The 17,393-nt window shown below is 42.6% G+C and overlaps 1 protein-coding gene across 1 annotated transcript in view; it reads left to right on the plus strand.

Annotated features, from left to right (window-relative positions):
* The window catches only part of spen (spen family transcriptional repressor), a 29,149-nt gene that overhangs the window by 7,718 nt on the left and 4,038 nt on the right, over window positions 1-17,393 (plus strand). The window contains exons 3-11 of the mRNA XM_071513662.1: window positions 2,571-3,185; window positions 7,499-7,656; window positions 7,864-8,064; window positions 8,154-8,305; window positions 8,434-8,559; window positions 8,742-8,855; window positions 8,936-9,049; window positions 9,187-9,287; window positions 9,418-17,287. Of these exons, the coding sequence (XP_071369763.1) occupies window positions 2,571-3,185; window positions 7,499-7,656; window positions 7,864-8,064; window positions 8,154-8,305; window positions 8,434-8,559; window positions 8,742-8,855; window positions 8,936-9,049; window positions 9,187-9,287; window positions 9,418-17,287 (9,451 nt within the window). The remainder of the gene's footprint in view (window positions 1-2,570; window positions 3,186-7,498; window positions 7,657-7,863; window positions 8,065-8,153; window positions 8,306-8,433; window positions 8,560-8,741; window positions 8,856-8,935; window positions 9,050-9,186; window positions 9,288-9,417; window positions 17,288-17,393) is intronic.

Genomic DNA, 17,393 nt, shown 5'->3' on the forward strand with positions numbered 1-17,393 from the left:
CCTTGTGCACAATACCCCGGTCATAGAACTAACTGGAAAAGGTTGCTTGTGATTTTTCAAGAAATGCGTTGTGCCCCCATTGATTTGCACTGGTATTGTTAAGAAAGTACTAACAGAAGGCTGCTGCCAATTTCTCAATAACTACAATGTTAGCCGTTTCATAATTGCCTCCACCCTGCATCTGCCTTGGATTAGTACTAGGATTTTCCAAACAATTCTTAGTGGATGGAGCAACAGTTTAGCAGCAAGCAAAAATTGGATAAATAAATCTTTACAACATTGGCATGAAAACATCTTGGATGTTCTCAAACATTCAAAGATCTAAAACATATGGATGCTTTAATTAATGATCAATGAGGAAAACATGTAAATCCTATCCAGGAAAACAAATGGATTTTTTGTCCTGAACTTCAAACTTATATAACAAGGCACTTTTGTCGTACCTGAGATTCTACATGATTAATTTCAGACCAGAAATGTTCAGAAGTTTTAGAGAGGAGACAAGCTTAGTTTTGTTATTTGTTTAAGCTTGGATTTTTGAGTTTGCATGTGACATTTTCAAGTTTTATGTTTTTTCTCAGCTATCCTAATGCCTGAAATAATTTCTTGTTCCAACACTACATTATCTATAGGATTGGCAATAAATCTTACAAACTGTGCACTTGGCAACAGTAGCAGTGGATTTCTAGAGGTATGCAGGCTTATCTATGCCAATAGGTTATGTTTAGAAAATTAGTCTAGCACAGCACAGACATGATCTTCTCTAATATATTTACAGGGTCTCCAGTATTTTATTCACCTTGTTAATGCAAATCTGCATTCAGTGGAATTCATTCTTGCACTGACTCTGACTGAAACCTCACCAAAATCAAGGATCCATTTATGAATACCGGGGTTCATGATATTAATTTTCTACTCTACTGTTGTCAAATGATTCCATAATCTGATCCTTCCCAGACTCGCTTATTATTCCATATCTCAAATGGTTTATAATGTCACATTTTCCTGTTAATAAATAACTCAGTATCTCATATTCTGACTTTAAATATTATGTAATTGGTTGTAGAGAACTATGGGTAGTCATGAAAATTGTCAAGAGCAGAGAATTGCTTCTCAATATAGTCTCAATATACAATAAGTGTACTGTGCAGTTAATATTACAAAAAAAAATTATGATCTCAACTTGAAATAGGAATAATTTAAGGTGACATTTATGCAAAATTCGTACCATTTTGACGGTTGCTTTTTGAATTTTCTCTTGCTAATATCTAGCAGAATGTTGAGCCAGGATAATTGCTTTTTTTCTCCACTTCTGGCTTGAACTAGCCCAGGAAGCAAATGTTGTCTTTTTTTTTTGTGGGGGGGGGGTGGGGGGGGATTTTTGCATTTATTAGATAGATGAAAGTGAAGCGAGACAGGAAAGACAGAAGAGAGAGAGGGATGAGCTGGTTTGAGCTGTTGTTATATCCAACCATGTTTTGCCCTGTGTTGGAACAGCATGGCTAATATGCTGATATAATTTAATTTGAATTCAAACAGTGGTGATTGGTGTCCTGCCCGCTCATTAGGGGGAGGCGGTACGACACAGCAGTCATATTACCGAGTTAAACTGTGATTGCTTGATACAGAAACAGGGTGCTCAAATCGGAACAAAATTTCCTTCTTAGCACTGTTTCAAATATTCAGCTTCATGAAAGATGCTTCTAAGACACCTGGCTTGGGGCAAGGTTGTCAAAAACCACCTCTTCAGTATTTTTTAGCACAAGTCCTGCAATTAAGCTTTGAAATAGGCTGTAAATTTCTGTTCTATTAAACACTGAATGTGTGCCTTTTGCCAAAAATCTCTCAAGTGCCCCATGGTGTTTTATTAATATTTTCAATATTGTATGTTGTATTTGCGTAATAGAATATACTAGCTAATATAATAGTGGTTTATGTTTGAAATGAGAAATGCTAATTTCTCATTAGTTGCAAGCCAAGACTAATAGTTTGAAGGAAAACGCATTAATACTCACAGAAAAGCAATCTTCAGCAAACTAAGAAGCCAGTGTTTTAAATCTTAGTTTAACACCTCCAAGGTGCTAGAAATTCATTAAAGTCAATCACTTTACTTTTTCATTGTAAACATCAGTGGTTTGTAACTTTGGTGTCTTCACAGAATTATCTAATTCTGTACCATCAAACCACCAAGTCGTAAGACTTGTCTCAAAAAATGCATGCTATCTGATGCTCAGTGGTCTCAACCAATTAGCCATCTGAATCCCTAGTTTAAATTGTTGCCAAACATTTTGTCAAAAATTATGGGATAAATGACCCAATAGGCAGGTGAAGAATTCTTTTAGATGCTTTAAATATTAAAACCCTTTTCAAAATGCTTCAGTGCCCTGTCTTCCCACGTGTGTTCTAATTTAAAAAACACCAGAGACACTTGATAGTTTTGATTGTCCACTGTCTGATGCTAGCAGCTTTCACATCAAATATAAGTCACTGTCAATTCACTGTCAAATATAAGTGTAATGTGATGATGTCTCTCCCTAATTCTCCCCCTCACCCCTCTCCCTGTTACTCAGGACTGCTGAAAGTCGGGATCGGGCATATGATCACAGTGCCTATGGACATCATGATCGTCCTGGTAGCAGTTTCGAACGGCAGCGGCACTACGAGACGGACTATTATCGCGATGCCAGAGAGAGGACTCTAAGTACAGCTGGGAGTGGGTCTGGTACCTCCAGTGGAAGCGGTACAACAGTCTCGGCGGGAGTCAGTGGAACTATCGTTGGCGCTGTTGCCAGCAACAGTGGAACAGGTGGATCGGCAGGGGCCGCGCCGGGAGGAAGCGGAGGATCTACGTCCGCCGGGGTCGGCTTCTACCGCTCCCACAGCAGGAGCCCCTGTCGCTTCGAGACGCCGGAGCCTCGCTACGAGTCTCGCGCCAGGGAACCCTTTACTTTGGCCAGTGTGGTTCACAGGGACCTTTACCGGGAGGAGAGGGGTCGGCGCGGGGAGCGGTCGTACCGTCACAGTCGCAGCCGGTCTCCACACTCGACGCATTCGAGAAACCCCTCTCCTCAGAGACTGGCGAGTCAGGCCACCCGTCCTCCACGTTCACACAGCGGCTCCGGCTCTCGCAGCCGGTCCTCCAGTTCGGACTCGGTCAGCAGTACCAGCAGCAGCACTAGTGGCAGGTGAGTGAAGCTACACCCTCTAATTTCAATGTCAAGGTTTCTACCCTTGCTCATCCCACTCTTAAACAGGTACCAGACGGAGTACAAAAGTCCGTACACTGAAAGCTGCTTCACATAATATGATTAATTGCACAAGTCCATTGGACCAATTCAAAAGATAAATACTGGTTTGAGATAATGGATTGCCTAGTAGTATAGCAATCTAACGATGTACCATTTGGTACATCTTTTGTCCTTTTTTGTCAGTTTCGGATTCCTTGCAGAATTTTGCCATTTAATACAATGCCATCAAATCACCTATAACAATGCAACAAAGAAATAAGTCTGGGTTTTTCCTGGCTCAAAAAGAGGCTTAGGTGGTGCCTAAGCACGGCCGGCCAACACCCAAACCCCTACTATTCCAATTTTATGCTTTTATAGACACCAGACTAGCATAGACTAACATAATACTGTCCTAGTTGAGGCATTCTTTATCTTTTTAAATCCAACTTTATTCACATTTCCATGGCTAAGAGGACCAGAACAGTAAGTTTGTCAGTATTAATTCATCATTTCATTTATGCCAACTGGGATGTTTACAAGTGGCTGGGATCTCTTACTTTGATTTTGAAAGATGATTGCCATTGCCGTACTATTCCTTATGTTATGACCGGATTATCTCAATTTGTTAGCTATGATTAATGCATTTGTAGATTAAATCAGATGTCATTATGCTATGATAAATTAGACATCAATTAGACATAAAATCTTTTTTCTAAAGTTTTTTTTTTTTTCATTTTTGGAACATTAGAACATGCAATAATAATAAACTTTATTTGTATAGCAGCTTTTCAAACACAGTTTACAAAGTGCTTTACAGATTATAAAATGACAACATAAAAAAACAGGACAATGAGTCAATACTGACTTGGTTAATAATTAGCCTAATGGGAACAAAGAAAATTGTTGCAAAATTTTATAAAAAAGTGTTTTAAGAATAATAATAATAAATAAGCGCAATTCTTCAGCTTGGTACTTGGAGCAAATTTCTTCTGTGTAACTAGAATCTACAAAAAAATGACTTGGGTGTGGGGAACATGTACATGGAGCCGTGTCAATATCTTTCTGAAGAACAAAGAAATAATGAATAAAAATAAAAGTAATGGAATCAATTTGTGCGTGATGCTCGATCATAACCTTGCGCATCCGAAGAGCTAAGCTGATTGAGTATTCGTTGTTGTGTTTGTTTGACTGTACTGATGGCTTGCTACAACATACACAGTGTTTTTCAATCCTGGTCCTCAGGACCCAGAGTACTGCTGGTTTTCTGTCCTACCAGCTAGTTAATTGCAGTTAATTACATTCACCTGGTGTCCCAGGTGCAAATCAGTCCCCGATTAGATGACTGGAATGAAAACCAGCAGGGTTCTGAGTCCTGAGGACCAGGATTAAAGACCACTCGGCTAAGATCCCTGCCTGTAATGTTACCGATGTTAACTGGACACTTTAAACGTTACCTCTATCTTTCACCACAGTCGTAAATTGTATTTTTCTTGTTATCCATAACACAGCCTCTTTTACACTTGGTTTACTTTGGCTTGCTCCACCTGCCACCTGCCGCTCCAACTGACTTCCTCTTCTGTCACTAATGATAGTATGACATGCGCCCTCTGTGGCTGGATGATTTCATCGCAGTTTTCTTAGGCAGCTCAAAATTATGTTCAGGTGGCCTGCCCAAGGTTTTACAATGCAGGAAAAGCCCTGTAAGATGCAAATATCACTGTTACAAATGTCTCACCACTCAGCAAAACCCAGAATGGTACAAATCATTATGTGGAGTTTGAATCAGCACTTAAAATTCACTGGCATAACACAACTGGCAGCAGTACAATGAAGAGCACTGTGCTCAAAACATCACATGTCTCGGTGTCAATAATTTTATACACCTTGGGAGCAGCTTTCAGTGTGCGGATGTTTTCTACCATACCCATGTTTTGCATGGACATTAGTTTAACTTTCAGATTAGTGTACATCTAATCTGTTTTTGCCAAGCTACGGTTGTTGTCTTACTGATGGGCTGTTTGTAGGACTAATAAGTCAGAGTTTGGAAAAACAACTTTGTTGGATGCCACTGCTGTAATGACACACTTTTGGTTATATCAAGCTTGTATCTGCATTGATTTGTTGGTTACCACTGTTCAGAGTTTGGAATTAGTTCCGGTCTACTTTGCTTCACACTCGAGGAATCTCATCTCTGAGATAGATTTTTCTGAGAAATTTACAAATACTGTAAAAGCTTGTGAAAGGGGTTCAGGAATAAATTAAAAGATACAGTCTCTCTAATCTCCTCAACTTGTCTTTGGAGGAATAATAACTAGCTAATACTGTCTCATGCACAAGCTAGGGGAGTCGCTTGCATACGGCATCCATAATTATTTATCCAGAATTGCACTGTATATATGTAATGTGTGTACAATTTTCTTAAAAATGTTTGCTGTCATGCCATGGGGGCATGTCAATTCTAGTGCTGCAACCAAGTGACCATTATCACTACAAACAGTAGCCCCATTGTGTTGTTGTCACTTTTATTATGCCAGGGAATCTTAAGAGGTTGCTCTGTTTTAAACTGAACATACTGATTCTGGGTTTTGTGTGGTGCTACATTTGTAGCAGTGATACTTGCATCTAATTTCTAGTAAATGTATTGGATTGTTTTAGTTGCAGTGTAGTAATGAAAATTCTACAAGGAAGTGACAAAAAGAACAAAATGATCAAATCCTACATGTCAGGTTGTTACTACTAGGCAATTGATAATCTCAAACCGGTATTTATCTTTTGATTTGGTGTAATGGACTTGTGCAACTATGGCATGTTGACATTTTGATTTGCACCAATAGAAAAATGCATGAATGCATTTTGTGAATGCAAGCGAGGTTTTCACGTTTGAAAAGTATGTTTGTGTAAGGGCTGCACTCCACTAGATGAATAAGATCTGACAAGAGCAATTGACTTCACTATTCTCCACTTATTTATTTTTTTTGTTTGACTGCATCACCTTTGGACACAGCAGACCCCAGAGCTGTGAATGCATGTAGCGACACATGTGGTCTGATGAGGTAGTGCTATGGGGGGAATTTTAGGAGACGGCTGGTATATTTTTCTCACTGCCTACCTCGGTGGATGGGTAATGGCTCCCCCCCCTCCGTGAGATCCAGTTGGAACTGGAAATTTCTGGCCAGTGCTGGCTGTCTGCCCACTCCCACAGGCCAGGCTCCGTCAGCAGCACTTCCGGGAGTGTCTGAGCACAGGAGGAGAAACGGAGAAGGAAACAAACAGCAGAAAGCCTAGAAAACTGAAGACAGGCATGGGAATGGAGAGGGGTTATCTGGTTTGAGCAGAAAGGTGCATGAGACAGCTGTGCATTTTCCCCTCACAAGTGTACAACCATCTATAAATACTGATAGCCAGATGCACACCAGCACCGTACAAACATGAATTGGTGGGGAGAAAGGGAGGGTGTTTTTCCCCTCTTGAGCTGAGAAAGACGTTGCAGACTTATACAATGGAAAGGCACGCTCGCAGTGTATTGCATGTCTTCAGCATTATGTAAATGCTATCGGTCTGTATGCTTAAACTTGAAAGGTGTCCATAATATTCCCTCTTTAATAAAACAAATTATCTAATCCTTTTTGTTGTCCTGTAATTGGTTCAGAACAGCCATACATTTTGTCGCCTGTTCATTGTTTGCTAGAATTGGTCTATTGACTTATTGGCTGCTGTTCTTGGCTGTGCATTGAAATGTAGATTTTAGCACGTATCAGATATCCGATCCATGAAGGATTTCTCAGAAGCAGCACAGCATTTTAATTGTTAGAGCAGCACTTAATACTGCAAAATGATAATTCTCTGTATTTGAAGTTTGTTAAAAATTTGATTACAAATCCAGAATTTAGCATATCGGTGCATGATTTTTATTTAGCTAAGAATAAAATAACTTGAGTATTTAAAGTTAGAAGTAGTAAAATCTTAAATATTACTTGGCTGTGAAAATGTAATTTGCTATTCTATATTTTGATGGGCTTATAATTTTCAACTTCAGTAGGTTATTCATAGAGGTTCTGTTGTGATTTGAATTTAATTATTGCTATTTGATTGTAGGGCTACATTGAACCTGGCTTGATAGGATTAATTGGGTAGTAAATGGTAACAGTCACAGTAGCACATTTGAAATACCTTTAGTACAATTAATTTACTTGTATAGTTGTAGTAAATGATGTTGTTTCAAGCCTCACAGACAGTTTCATCTCTAAGCCTGTGTTTCTCTCTTGCTACAGTGATTCTAGCAGTAGTTCAAGTGATGACTCCCCGGCACGCTCAGTGCAGTCTGCTGCTGTTCCTGCACCTTCAGCACTTCCTTTAGCCTCCCTTGACAAAGATGAACCACGTAAAAGCTTTGGCATCAAGGTCCAAAATCTTCCTGTGCGCTCTACAGGTGAGTTGTAAGCTGCTCTTGTTGTATCCAAACACAAGGAGCTGTTTTTGCGCAGAAACAGTAGCATGTAGTGTTTCTGCATTCTCCCTCAAATATTGAAACATTTTAGCAGAAATCATTACCAATGGTTGATTATGCCATTATGTTACTCTTTTTTTAGTATCCATATTTGTAAAAGCCTGTTAACATTTGATCTGTTCTCTACAGATACAAGTCTGAAGGATGGCCTGTTCCATGAATTTAAGAAGCATGGAAAGGTCACATCTGTACAAATCCATGGAGCCTCAGAGGAGCGCTATGGACTTGTCTTCTTTCGCCAGCAAGAAGACCAGGAGAAAGCCTTGGGAGCATCAAAGGGGAAGCTCTTTTTTGGCATGCAAATTGATGTCACCGCCTGGAATGGCCCTGGTAAGTTGTGGCTGTATAGCTATATTACAGCACAGACACATGGATATTGGCAAACCATACAAGGTTAATAATGACCACCTAATTTTCAGAGACAGAAAGTGAGAATGAATTTCGGCCCTTGGATGAGAGGATAGATGAGTTTCACCCAAAAGCCACACGGACGTTATTTATTGGAAACCTGGAGAAGACCACCAGCTACCACGATCTGCTTAACATCTTTCAGCGCTTTGGAGAAATAGTGGTAGGTTGATGATGCATGTTGAAAATCTGGCTGTATGCCTGCATGTTGCCATGCTGCACAGTTTTAGATGACCATACTTGTTATAGCAATCATTGAGAATATATTTCTTTTTCATTATAATCCTAAAGGATATTGACATCAAGAAGGTGAATGGAGCCCCACAGTATGCCTTCCTACAGTACTGTGACATTGCCAGTGTCTGTAAGGCCATAAAAAAGATGGATGGCGAGTACCTTGGCAACAATAGGCTAAAGGTGAGGATTATCATGTCAATTTTATTTTAATCCATGTCTGTATTTCTTCACAACTGTACTCAATCATGATGCAGATGAGTATTATTTGTATAAATTCAATCTAGTCAAATTTTGTTGAATTGCTTAAATTGTTTGATGTAGATAAAATGATCAAGATCTGATATTTTATCCTCCTTTTTCAGCTGGGCTTTGGAAAGAGTATGCCTACAACTTGTGTTTGGTTGGATGGATTAGCATCAAATACCACAGAGCAGTTTCTTACTCGTCATTTCTGCCGCTATGGACATGTTGTCAAGGTAAGTTTATTTTTCCTTTCAAACTTGCCCATTGTTTCCTTTCTGGCACCATATGACTCTATTTTCTCCTTCTTCCGCAGGTTGTATTTGACAGAATGAAAGGAATGGCCCTTATCCTGTATAACAACATTGAATATGCACAGGCTGCTGTCAAAGAAACAAAGGGGTGGAAGATTGGGGGCAATAAAATCAAGGTAAGCTTGCTCTAAAATTATGCTCTGTGATCAAATGTGTTCCTTATGCCACATGACAGACTATAATTGCAATGTCTCTCTTTTTAGATTGCATACCATAATTTCCAAGTTTCTAAACAATGTGTGCTTTTTCTCAGGTGGACTTTGCCAATCAGGAAAGTCAGATGGCTTTCTATCGTTCAATGCAGGCATCTGGCCAGGACATTCGAGACTTTTATGACATCCTCTCTGAACGAAGGTTTGTCGAGTTTTCTGAAGAAAAATAATTTTTACCTCACCACTGTCTAATACATTAAACCTAATATTATTTTTGCCAAAGTATGATGTAATAATGACTTGCTCTTTCTCTTCACTTTATTTCTTGCCAGGGATGAGCGGCGAACTCAGTATGAGTTTCAAGCAGAACGGCCATATTATGAAAATGTACGAACACCAGGAACATATACTGAAGATCCACGTCGCAAATACCCTGCTAGGAGTCGCGAGTTCTACACTGAATGGGACCCATATCAAGGAGATTACTATGATCCACAATACTTTGAAGACCCCCGAGAATATCGAGAATACAGAACAGACCCATATGAACAGGACATCCGCAAATACAGCTATTTACAACGGGAACGTGAAAGAGAGAGGGAGCGCTTTGAAACAGATCGTGGACGTGATCACGGGAGGAGGACAATTGAGCGTAGCCAAAGCCCGTCTCACATTGCTTCTCGTCGTCCTGCCAGCCCCACTGCATCCCCCTCCCTTTCTGAGAGGATACCAAGTGACTCAGACCGTCGTATTTGTTGTCGATCTTCAGAAAGAAGTGGTAGCTGCAGTTCAATCTCCCCACCCAGATTTGAAAAGCCTGAAAAGGCGCGAGCTGAAAGGTATAACAAAACCGATAAGCTTGAGAAGGATCGAGTTTTTGAAGTTGAAAGAGGGAATGTGGGTGAAAAGGAGAAGCGTGCTGGACGTAAAGATCGAGGAGACAAGGAGAAAAGTGAGAAACAGAGACTGAAAAAGCTCAAAGTGGCATCACCCATCATCCAACCATGTGATACTGAACCCGAACCTGAAAGAGATATAAGCCCTGATTCAGCTCTTAGAAGTAAAAATAGCAAGGTCCAAAAGGAAGGCTCCAGCAAAGGACGATTAGACCTTCTGCCTTGTGTGGTACAATTAACACGTGTTAAAGAAAAAGAAGGAAAATTAATTGGTCACAGTATCCCAGAAAAACAAAGACCTAGGGGTGGGAGTGACAGTCCTAGGTTGGCATCACCTTCAACTGACCAGAGGAGTCCTCCATTCCGCTCAGAACCATCAAAAGGTGATATCACTAAGCATGGAAAGGTGCCCAAAGAAAAAAATATGGCTAGTCTGGTCGAGGTTGTTGACAAGGATGCTAAAATCAAATCCAAGAAACATGGAAAATCTGAACTGGGATTTGATGGTGGTATTGCTGTGGATATTGACCGTTTAGCTGCAAGGAAAAGGCGTTTTGAAGACTCTGGGAAAACTGATCGACAGAAAAGAACTAGTGAGGAGGAGATTGGTAGACTAGGACTTCGTAAACTATGGGACAATGCTAAGGAGACTGAGCCTGAGAAGAACCTTTTGTTAAAAGGGATGCATAAGAAGGAGTACCGCAAGGAAAAATCTGAACGAATGGTGTCTGTCAATAGTCCAAGAGATGAACAAGACTCTGAAAGCACCTCCATGAGCCTTACTTTGGACCGCCAATCACGACTAGGAGAGCTAACTGAAGATTCTATAGATCAATTAGACTCTCCCTATCTTAAATTGGAATGTGGGGGATCAAAAAGCCAGAGCAGTTCAAGTCTCACAAAGATATCAGATGATGGCAGTCTTGATCTGGATGAATCAAAAGAACAGCAGAAACAGGCTGTGTCTGAAAATGAAGAGGAAGGCATAGGGCAGTGCAGAGACTCAGGTGAGGGTGACGAACGACTTGTGGCCCACATTGACCAGACTAATAGCTGCAAAAAACAAATGGAACAAAGTCGATGGCTCAGACATAAGCTTGGCGAACCTGATAGGTTTGCTAAATCTGAAAGCCCACAAGGTAATGAGGCTGACAACTTTGAAAAGGATTGTATGGCGCATGATGTAGGAAAACCAACTCAGGATGTTGCAAATGATAATTTCCCTTCCTGCAAACGGAAAAAATTGGAGCATTTTGATTTTGAAATTATAAATGCAAAAAAAGAACGCAACTTTGGGAGCTCCCAAAAGTTGAACGAGGATGTTTATCAGAGTATTACATCTTCAATAGATGTTGGACACTTTTCTGCAAATGAGGAAGATGAAACTGCTCAGATTTCCCTATCAGTCATAAATAAAGAAAGGAAATCCTCTCCAACAGCAGATGATAAAATATTCTCACGCATTGAGTCATTGAAATACAATTTGGACCTGACAGCCAGTCATTTTCAGTCTCCTGACACTGAGCTCCCAAAGCTTAAGACAACATTGCTTGGATGTGACGAGGAGTTACTGCAACGTTGGGAAAGACGGATCAAGTCTGATTCACTCAGAATGGAGATGACCTTTCCAAGTGGTATTGCAAAACGTGAAACCATCCGCAAGCGCCTTGGCCATGATTTGGAGCCTGGAGAGGTGCAGTCAGATTCAGATGATGATGATGGAGAAAACAAACGCAACTCTCCCAAGTCCAATACGTCCCTGTCTTACATCCTCAGGGAACGTGAGGAGAGGATGACAGACCTGAACCTTTCAGGCTCCTTGGAGAAGAATAAGTTTTATTCTTTTGCATTAGATAAGACTATAACTCCTGATACAAAAGCACTCCTTGAAAGAGCCAAGACACTGTACTCATCCCGGGAAGATAATTGGTCCTTTCTTCCCTCTCGCTTTCCAACCTCCCACAGTTGTTCAGATAAGGAAAAGGTAGAGCTAGCACCTCGACCTATTCCTTCTTGGTACATGAAAAAGAAAAAGATTCGCACTGACTCTGAGGAGAAGCTCCATGATAAAAAGGAGGAACTCAAGCCACAGAACCAAGAGCATCAGGAACTCTTTGCCTCTCGTTTCCTCCACAGCTCAATCTTTGAACAAGATTCACGCCGTTTGCAGCGTCTTGAACGTAAAGATCAGGATTTGGAGACAGGAGTTGCTAGGCCTCTTGCTAAGCCAGGTGCTACTGAGGCACAACCTGTATCCGGGGGAGGTGACATCCCACAAGAGCCCATAGTGCTCTTCCATAGTCGGTTTTTGGAGCTCCAACAACAAAAGGACAAAGACCATCCTCCACAGGATACTGAGAGTGTTGCTATAGTGGTGGAGATTAAAAGAGATGAAGTGCAGAATGGAGATAATGAGCTGTCTGTCAAGATATCTGAGCCAGTTGATGACAAATCAGTCAGCCCCTCACTAATTTTGTCAGTTTCCCCATTTGTTCCTTCCCCTAGAGAGATGTCTCCACCAGAAAGGAAAGAAGTTTTAACTCCATCCTCAGATCATTCTGTGTCTGTGATCAAAGAAGAAAAAGTAGAACATGTTGTTGAGGTATCCCCATCACAGTCTCCTATTGTGGAAGACTTCAAACCAGCTGCTCTTAAGCCAACTATAACCCCTCCACTTGTACTTTCAGAGCCAGAAACCGAAATTGAGCCAAAAGTGGAGTTAATTGAACCCAAAGTGAAAATGGGAAATAGTTTGGCTGTGGGACATAATGCTGTCTTGGAAGATAAGCCTCCCACTCCTGGTGGTTCCTTAAGTAGTTTTGAGGCAGAAACTACAGAATTCCCTTACTCTGCTTATCCAAAGCTTGCAGAAAAATCAGAAATCGTTAAGATGGAGCCTAAAACAGAGAATGAAGAATCAAAACACTTTGAGGAATCTCCAAAAACTGAGACAGACAATGATGTATGTATGCCAGAGCTAGAGGCTGAATTAAAACCATTACCAAGCCGCAAACAGCCCAAGAGCAAAAGGGCTAAGCCAAATCTGTCAGTATTGCGTACTCCACAAGCCTCCCAAATTGCTGCCACTGAGAAACCTGCAACTCGCAAGAGTGAACGGATTGACAGAGAGAAACTCAAGAGGGCCTCATCTCCTCGAGGAGAAGTATCGAAGGCATCATCTGAGCCTAAAACCACATCCAAGTCACCAATTCATGCTTCAGATTCTGAACAAAACCTTGAGTCAAGCTTGATCCATGGGCGGACACGTCGCAGAAATGTACGATCAGTTTATGCCACGCTGCATGAAGGAGAGCAAGCTGGCAAAGAGGTAGTTGAGTCATCACGCTCCATGCGCAAACGTGGTACTGATAAAGAACAGATGCAGCAAGATGTTCAGAATCCATCTGCCAGCACTAGGCGAGGTCGCCCACCTAAAAGGGGAGCTAAACGGGGGGAGGATGTATCGCCAGTAAAAGGGGATCATCAAAAAATAATGGAAGAAGATATAGACGTCAGAGAGACCTCAACCACTGTGGACGTCCTGAAAGCCTCTGAGGGATGGCGCTCACCCCGTACCCAGAAAGTGCAACAACCTCAACACACTTTATCTGCTGGAACCTTGGTTAATAAGAAAGCAAGTAGAATAGACAAACAATCTGGGATCACTACATCACCAGTTGAAGAAGCTGTTGATCTAGTAAGTCTTGATGAGTCAGAGCTTAAACCTAAAGTTGATTCTGAACTGGTTGGGAAATTATCAGAAAAGGAAGAAAACCCAAACTCGCCAGTGTACAGAAAGGAAAAAGACCTAAACGATCATGGTGGAAAGAAATCTGCTGATGGGGATATTGAAAGGATAGACCCTACCCAGTCAGAGAGGAGACAACAGCCTGAAAAGAGTGTTAAAATGAAAACACCAAGGTTGAAAAGAAATACTAAGCAGGTCATTGAAGATAAGTCACACAGCCTAAAAAATCTTGAGATCCGTGTAAGTGTTGATGATGTGAAAGGTTTACTTCGCTCAGAGGATGAGCCTGAGTCATTTGAAGCTGCTACTATTACAAAAGCCAAACAAGGAGTACAAGAGAATGAGGAAACAAAGACCATAGGTTTTCTGAAAGAAGCAAAAGAGGTTGGTGCACAACAACAGGAGGAAGCTCTATCAGAACCTGAACCTCCTGCTGATCCAGCTGCTGCTCTTTTAGCACGGCAGATGGAACTGGAGCAAGCAGTTGAAAATATTGCCAAACTCACAGTAGAGCAACCTCCTCGACCTTATAAAGAAGCACCCTCAGTGCGACCTACCTTACTGCCTCCTGTTGTAGTGGTGCCAGAGGTTGAGGTTGAAGAGGAAAAGCGAGCTAACCCTGCAAGTGAAACTGAACTTGCAGCTGCTATTGATTCCATTACAGCTGAAGATATATCTGCAGATGCAGATGGATTCACAGCTCCCCCTACTTACACTGCTCTTATTCCTACTTCTGAACCCTTGACATCACCCTCCTCCAATGAGATTATGGAACCTGAAACACACATGGCAATCAATAATATTCTTGCAGCAGACCCAGATGATGGTCCCTTGACACCCAGTCCAAAGACACTTTTGGCACAGTCTAAGGGAGCCGAACCACCTGTTGCAGTGCCTGAGCATCCCCCTCCACTTGAAACACCCAAGAAAGCAGGCAAAGTCAGAGCCAAAACTCCAAAGAAGTCAAGGAGTCGTAAAGGTGCAGCCAACAAGAAAGGCGAGACTCCTGAAGAGGTTTCAGAGCCAGAGCCCTCTCCGATCAAGCTACCCGAGTCGATCCCAGAAGACCTAGAAACCATCAACTCAAAGGCAGTTACTGTTACAGCCGGAGCAGCAGCCTCAGTGGTCACTGCTGTTGCAACTTGTAGGCGTGACATTACAAGTGCTATGACTGGGGACACGCCTAAAGAGGCAGAACAGCCTGCTGTTGAACAACCTGTACCCAAAGAATCTGCCTTTCACTCAGGCACAAGCAACATCTCCAATTGTAAAAAACGTCCCCAAGCAGCGGAGCCATCTACCCCTGCTCTTGCCCCTTCTCCTGTCCGCCCAACACCTGTATCCCAGTTCAATGTACCTCTGCCGCGGCCTGGCAAAATGCCAGTCTCCCCAGACTGGGTTCCTAGATCTGAAGAAAGTAGAATATATGTTGCTCCTTCATCTCATGTTACGGTGGTAACTTCTGCAGCAGCAGTAACTGCACTTGGAACCCCTTCAGGGAATCCACCAATGCCTCCTGACACCAAGGCCTCAGATATTGACCCTAGCTCTAGCACCTTAAGAAAAATCTTAATGGAACCTAAATATGTTTCTGCATCAAACAGCAATGCTATACCTACCACGATGGTGACATCTGCACTGTCAGACCCGTCACGGATGTCAGAGAATGAAAATCCCTCTGACATAGTGGGCTCAAGGCAATTGCATCCTGAAGAAAGACCACTTTTACCACCCCAGCCCACACATCACAAACCTTCTCCACTTACAGAGTCCCAGCAGAACTGTGGAGAGAAGGCCCAGAATACAGTAATTTCATCTCCCACTACCTCCGTAATAAGTAGAATTCCAATGCCTTATGACACAGAGGAAACTCCACGGATTTCCCTAAGCAACCGAAACATTGGCCTATCTATTCCCAAGCAGAAATTTAGATCAAACTCCAATGAGAATAGCCGCTACCATGGGATGGATACAGTAGAAGATGGAACTAGAGGGCGCTCTGTTGTTGAGGCCACTCCTTACAGTACAGGCTCCAGTCCTGGCCTAAGGGTCAATACATCAGAGGGTGTTGTCGTTCTGAGTTACTCTGGTCAGAAAACTGAAGGACCTCACAGGATGAGAGCCAAAATTAGTCAAATTCCCCAAGCTAGTGCTGGTGACATAGAGTTTCAGCAATCTGTGTCCAAATCTCAGATTAAGCAAGAGCCACTTACCACATCATCCCAACCTCCTATCCCAAAAGGACCCCCTTCAGTTTATGGGCACACAGGGGTTCTCTTAACTGGCCAGTCTTATAACTCCCAACCTGTCATCTCCAGTACCAAGCAGGAGAGTCCTGGGTCTGACAAATCTGAAGCCCCATATCACACAGGATCCCAGGGTGGAGTGGTAAAGATGTTCCAACAACCAGTTAGTACTCCTCAAGTCTTGATGTACAACCAAGCTGTGATACAGCAGCAGCATGGAAAAAGAGGACCAGGAACAGAACCTCTACCAAAAAAGATGGACATAGCCAAGGCTAACCTCAGCCCAGTCATGAGTCCACACCACCCATCACTATCTGGAACCCGCATGAGTCCCAGCCCTGGCATCTCAACTGATCGGCCACTTCCACACCTAAAGCAAGAACCCCAGTCTCCACGAGCAACTGTTCACTCCCCTTCACCCTTTGCCAAAGCCTGTCCTCCTAGCAGTTCTCCCATTGGCACTTCTGTGGTTCTGGGCCCTGGCATGCCTCCAATGTCTCCGTATCACTCTAGTGTGCATCACCCACACCCAGAACAGTCCTCTGTCATAATCCAACCTCACAGTGTAACTCAGTCAATGGCACATGAAGTCAGGATGAACACCCCGCCGATGTCTGGAATAAACTATGTAAGACGAGCTGATTCTCTGTCATCTCCCCGTCCAGGGCCTACACAGCGCTCAAATACACCTCAGCCCAATGTAATCCGAGACATGGTGCTGCAGTCCCATTCAGGACCCCAGGGGTCAGTTTTGGGCGGTGGTGGAAGCAGTGGAAATGAAGAGGACCCTAGACACTTTAACCAAGCCCTTAGTAGGCCTTCTGTGCCCCAGCTCCAGTCAGATGTAATGATGATGCAAAGCGACCACCGAGGGCTCCACCCAGGCATACGCTTGGACCAGTACAGAGACATGCACCAGCGCATCCTAATGCACCAGCAATTGGGAGAGCAGGCTGCTGCAGAAGCACGACAGTCTCGCACCCCAGAGGCTGGCACAACCTCTTCCAGCAACATCTCTGTGCCATCTAAGAGTCCTATAGTGGGGAAGAGCATGGCACTGACAGCAAAAGAGTCTCCCAAACCACTGGAAGGGAAGATGTCTCACCAACCCCCTACTGAGAGTAGGATCATGGGAGTCCATGCATCTAGTCCTGTCATGGTGTCTCCTCACCCTCAGGGGGTTCAGCTGATGCATCCAGGAGGCACGGGCTCCTTTCCAGTGTATCGGGACATGCGGGGTTTCCCTTCCCAGTTTCCAGGGCATCCTTCATTGGGACTGAACCTGGCTAACCGAGGCATTGCACCATCACAGGTTAGGGGATAAACACTCATATTACATACCTTTCAATTTAAATATATTTTCACCTCTTACTTTTGCATTCTTGAATACACAATATGTATAATTACATGTTCCATTA

The sequence above is a fragment of the Centroberyx affinis genome, unplaced genomic scaffold (genome assembly GCF_046629955.1).
Source record: "Centroberyx affinis isolate AG114_WGS23_722 - 3 ecotype Tasmania unplaced genomic scaffold, CSIRO-AGI_Caff_v1 ptg000282l_1, whole genome shotgun sequence".
Taxonomy (NCBI): domain Eukaryota; kingdom Metazoa; phylum Chordata; class Actinopteri; order Beryciformes; family Berycidae; genus Centroberyx; species Centroberyx affinis.